The sequence below is a fragment of the Octopus bimaculoides genome, chromosome 4, assembly GCF_001194135.2.
Source record: "Octopus bimaculoides isolate UCB-OBI-ISO-001 chromosome 4, ASM119413v2, whole genome shotgun sequence".
Taxonomy (NCBI): Eukaryota; Metazoa; Mollusca; class Cephalopoda; order Octopoda; family Octopodidae; genus Octopus; species Octopus bimaculoides.
The window spans coordinates 106,138,641-106,143,896 of NC_068984.1; the positions used below are offsets into that span (position 1 = coordinate 106,138,641).

General features: G+C 35.4%; 1 protein-coding gene across 1 annotated transcript in view; it reads right to left on the reverse strand.

Moving 5' to 3' along the window:
- LOC106879427 (focadhesin) overlaps positions 1–5,256 on the reverse strand; it is a 260,907-nt gene that overhangs the window by 117,019 nt on the left and 138,632 nt on the right. The window contains exon 21 of the mRNA XM_052967658.1: positions 2,115–2,156. Coding sequence (XP_052823618.1) covers positions 2,115–2,156 — 42 coding nt within the window. The remainder of the gene's footprint in view (positions 1–2,114; positions 2,157–5,256) is intronic.

Genomic DNA, 5,256 nt, shown 5'->3' on the forward strand with positions numbered 1-5,256 from the left:
ATATATAAAATAACAAAAATAAAAATGGGGTTTGTATCATAGTGTATAGAGGAATATATTATTTAAAAGAGTTCCAGCTCTGTCTGTTTTTTATGTTTTATTTATATTCTTATAAAATTAATGTGGGATATAGAATATGGAATATATACTATAAATAGTAAAATGAAATGAAGCATTGAATGTCTTATTGAATATATGAAATATTGAGTATTAAATATAAATAAGGACTAGTATACTTTCCTGCTTAATAGCAGTCATCAAGGTCCCATCTGACAGATGTATTGTAGTTGACTGGCTATATATATATATATATGTGTGTGTGTGTGTGTGTGTGTGTGTATATATATATATATATATATATATACACACACATATATCCATATATATATATATACATACAGACAGACATACACACACATATATACATATATATATAGATATATAAATATATATGTGTATTGTGGGTGTTGTAGTTCACTTAAAGCAGTATAATATTGTAGAAGAGAAAAAGGAAGAAAACAGAAAGCTACTAACAAAGCAGAAAGTTTCACAAAACCTTTATATTTCAGGTGCAAAGACCCAACCACAGAAGAGAAAGTCTGAGAAATGTATAATTATACAGATTCTGTTAACCCATTCAAATCTCTCAGCATGTCACATGATTGAACAGATGGAGAGTAGTCAATCAACAAAACAACCTGCTTGTGAAATTAACGTGCATGTGGCTAAGCACTCTACAGACATGTGTACCTTTAATGTAGTTCTCAGGGAGATACAGCATGACACAGAAAGTAACAAGGCTGGCTCTTCTGAAATACAAGTACTACTCAGTTTTGCTACCTAATCGGACTAGAGCAACATAAAACAAAGTGTCTTACTCAAGGAAACAATGCATCACCAGTAACTGAACTCATTACCTTATAATCATGAGCCAAATATCCTAATCACTAAGCAATGCACCTTCACAAAAACAGACTAGTTGTAAGTAAACAACAGTGACTGATATCCTATAGAAATTTCCATTTGTTCCTATAAGTTAAAGATATTTATCGTCTCTTCTTTGTCATGTGTGTCATCTCGAATTGCTGTGAAGATATATTTAGTAGCAGGATGTTTTAGATTCTGTATCTGTCCATCTCCAAATTATCTTTTGTCTTTCAAACCTTCTAACTCTTATTTTCAAGTTATCTGTTAGTATCCTGTGTTGGATGATACATTATTTATCTGAAACCTTGCTGCTCTTCATGCCTCTGGGTATTTGTTGTTTCTTTTCAGCTAGTCTTTCCAAGCTTGTCTCTTAGCTTTAATGGCATTATTTAGAGAGCCACTCCACCACTATATCACCTTTTACTTTGTTGCAACTTTGCCCCAGTCATGAGACCCAGCCAATATATACATATATAACACACAATTTTTTACTGGTTCTGATAAGTTAGCTGGTGTACTATTGAGGTACCACAGCATGAACACAGAAAGCCAGACAGGCAGACACACACACACACACACACACACATACACACACACATACACACACACATACTTTCAACCATTTCTAATACATGAAAAACAGATATAAAATGGAATGAAGAACAATGTGTGTGCATATGTATAAATGTATGTGTGTGTGTGCGTGTGTGTATACACATGCACATATATATAGTTCAAATGTACAGAAAACAATTGACGAAGACAGGTGAGGGAACAACAAGCAGGTGTATTAGTTTGATGTTTCGAGCCTACACTCTTTGACAGAAAGGGAGAAGAAAAAATGGAGAGAGAAAGAAACACAAAAAAAAAGGAAAAAAAAAAAAGAAAAAGATGGAGAGAGAAAGATGTGTTGGGATTGTAGGTCAACTTTGATCAGGCAGCAAACTTATGGAGGATGGCATTCAGCCATAATCTAGTGCCGAGTGATTGTTGATTACATTTAATTATGATAAATATGAAAATCTGGACTATAATTGATTAAGTTGCTAACATTCAGATTATGTATTCAATGACCATATTAATTGCTATGTATTTGTTAGATCAATTACATAGCAATAAAGTTGCCACAAGCAATCAATTATCTATAATTACTTATCATTTCATGATAAACAAAACTGATGGCTTACCTTGATGTAACTTTTATTACACCAGTCAGTGTATCTCGCACCCTGTAGAAAAAAAGAAAGAGGAAAAGAATAAAGAAATTCAGTTCATTATATCCAGAATTATTTGGATGAGCAGGCTTTCAAAATAAAGTTGGAAAATCATTTAAAATAAGCAGCGGTTTGGCAGAACTAACAGGATGAATAGAACTCAATAAATAAGTGTATAGATATAAAATAAAATGAAACAAAATTAAGATAAATATGTAAATGAAATAGAATAAAGACTCATAAACAGAAAGAATATTTCATCTGAATTTGGAATTTTAGTTTATCATTCCTGTAACAATTTTGACTATGATGAGGTATGTGGGAATTGTATCCTTGCATTTGAATGGCAGTAAGGACATATGAACATATACGTTATATATGCATCACACCAGCCTATACACTATATATATATATATATATATTTACAGAATGGATGAGGATAGCTGTGTGAAAAAGAGTCACACCCTAGCGGTCGAGGGAAACTGTGGAAGAGGTAGACCCAAGAAGACCTGGGATGAGGTGGTGAAGCACGACCTTTGAACATTAGGCCTCACCAAGGCAATGACTAGTGACTTTGGAAATATGCTATACTTGAGAAGACCCAGCAGGCTAAGTGAGACCATAACCTGTAAAGACCTGTTGAGGCAAGTGAAATCGAAATTGAATTCGATGACAGTACTGCATGACTGGCACCCATGGTAGTGGAGCACTAGCAGCACCATCTGAGCATGATCATGGCCCCCAGTGCCGGTGGCACCTAAAATGTACCATTCGAACATGATTATTACTAGTGTTGCCTTACTGGCAATTGTGCTCGTGATATGTGGAAAACACCATTTGAGGGTGGCCGTTGCTAGTACTGCCTGAGTGGCCCTCATGCTGGTGGCACGTAAAAGCACCCACTACACTCTCGGAGTGGTTGGCGTTAGGAAGGGCATCCAGCTGTAGGAACTATGCCAGATCAGATTGGAGCCCGGTGCAGCCATCTGGTTCACTACTCCCCAGTCAAACTGTCCAACCCATGCCAGCATGGAAAGGGGACGTTAAATAATGATGATGATAATGATGATGATGATGATATATATATATATATATAAAAATAAGAAGCTTGACTCCCAACCAGCCCCACCTCATAGCAACATGGACAAGTAACTTCTACTATAGCCCTGGGTTAACCAAAGTCTCATGAATAGATTTGTTAGATGGAAACTAGAAAAGAGATCATATATATTGTCTGTAAAGCATTCAGTCGGAGTCTTTGAGGGACATAGGTTTGAGTCCCATGGCTGGTTGTTGACAAATTTTCCAACCATGTAAGGTTAATTTACCCACTGCTCTAACCACAATTCAGTATTCGAGAAAAAAAAAAAAAAAAAATTATTTCATAGACATAATACGTGTTTTTATGTGTTACTAATAGTTTCATGTTGAGAAATGCCTCAAACATATCCATCGGGCACAAACCACATACCATAATGAACTAAAAATTGAATGAGAGGAGAAACACAAAAAATTGAGAAGGAAGCATACAGAAAACATGGAAGGTTAAAAAATGGAAAATGAAAAACTGGAAATGAAAAAGTAAAACATAAAATGTTAAAAAGGTAAAAGTGTTATTCTCCTTAGACCTTAAATTATAAGGCTGGCAAGGTATCAAATTAATCAGGTATATAATAGAAGACTCAAGGTACCACACAATGGGACTGAACCTGAAATCATGTGGTTGGGAAGCAAACTTCTTACCACACACCCATCATTTCTTGAAGCTTGCATGGGTAAGTCAAATTTCCTTGGGGCTGATTATCTACAGGCTGACATGTTTCACAGAAGATTGGAAACAAAGAACACCACTTGTATGAGGGTGACACTCATTTACAATTGTCACACGATGTCAAAACATGGAGATGCAAATACATGCACATATATGTACAAGAGGCTCTTTTAGCTTCTGTCTGGTAAATCCACTCACAAAACATTGTTTGGCCTGGGGTAGTAGTAGAAGACACTTCTCTAATATGCCATGCAGTGAGATTGAATATGAAATCACTTGGTTGTGAAGTGAACTTTGTAACTTCAATGACCAACCAAGTTATTTATATGCACACATATACACATACACACGTCTTTTATCTTTTACTTATTTCAGTCATTAGATTGTAGCCATGCAAGGGCACCAACTTGAAGAATTTTAGTTGAGCAAATCAACTTCAGAACCCATTTTTTTTAACACCATGTACCTATTCAATTGGTCTCTTTTGCTGAGCAGCTAATTTACAGAAACATAAACACACCAACATTGATTATTAAGTGGTGGTGGGAGACAAACACAAAGATTCTCTCTCACACACACACACACACATATACTTCAGCATGGCTGTTCCATACAAAATGATGTTACTACCATTTTTAACCCCAAGATGAAGCTTCCTCTAGCTAGTTATTGATGCAATCTGCACCCAACATATATTGCAAGCAGGAGAGTAAACCCCTACCATTTTCTAGTGACTTGACAGGACCAACAAACCGTCCAGTTTCAAGCTATTTTTGCCCACCTTCAGTGCTGGACACTTGTCTGCTACAGATAGCAGTAGTTCACTCAAGCTCACAATACACACACACACAGGTTATATATATATATATATATATATATATATATATGTTGGTGTGTGTGAGATATATATATATATATATTATTATTATATACAATGAATTCTTTGGATTCTCTCCCTTCCTCCACCTCTTGTTTAGCTTATAGCTTACATCTTTTCCCATGCTTTTGTTTACTAATTTTACTGTGATCCATTTTGCCTTCCCCTATTTTAATCATTTAATTTAAACCTTTGGTATAGCGTTTACAGCCTCTCTCCCATAGTAACTCTATGAAAACCAGCGTTCTTGTTTCTAACGGTCACTTACTTAGCCATATAATATTATAACTCGTACGTAACCTTATCATTTCGCATTTGTCTTGCTTCTGTATGTTGGTTCCCTGACGATGAATATATGTGCAATTCCAGCACCTCTTACTTCTTTGGAGTAGAGTTCACATATATTTTGAAACATATGTAGGAATTAAAAGAACTTTTGTTTATATGCGTTTTGCTCCATCATCATC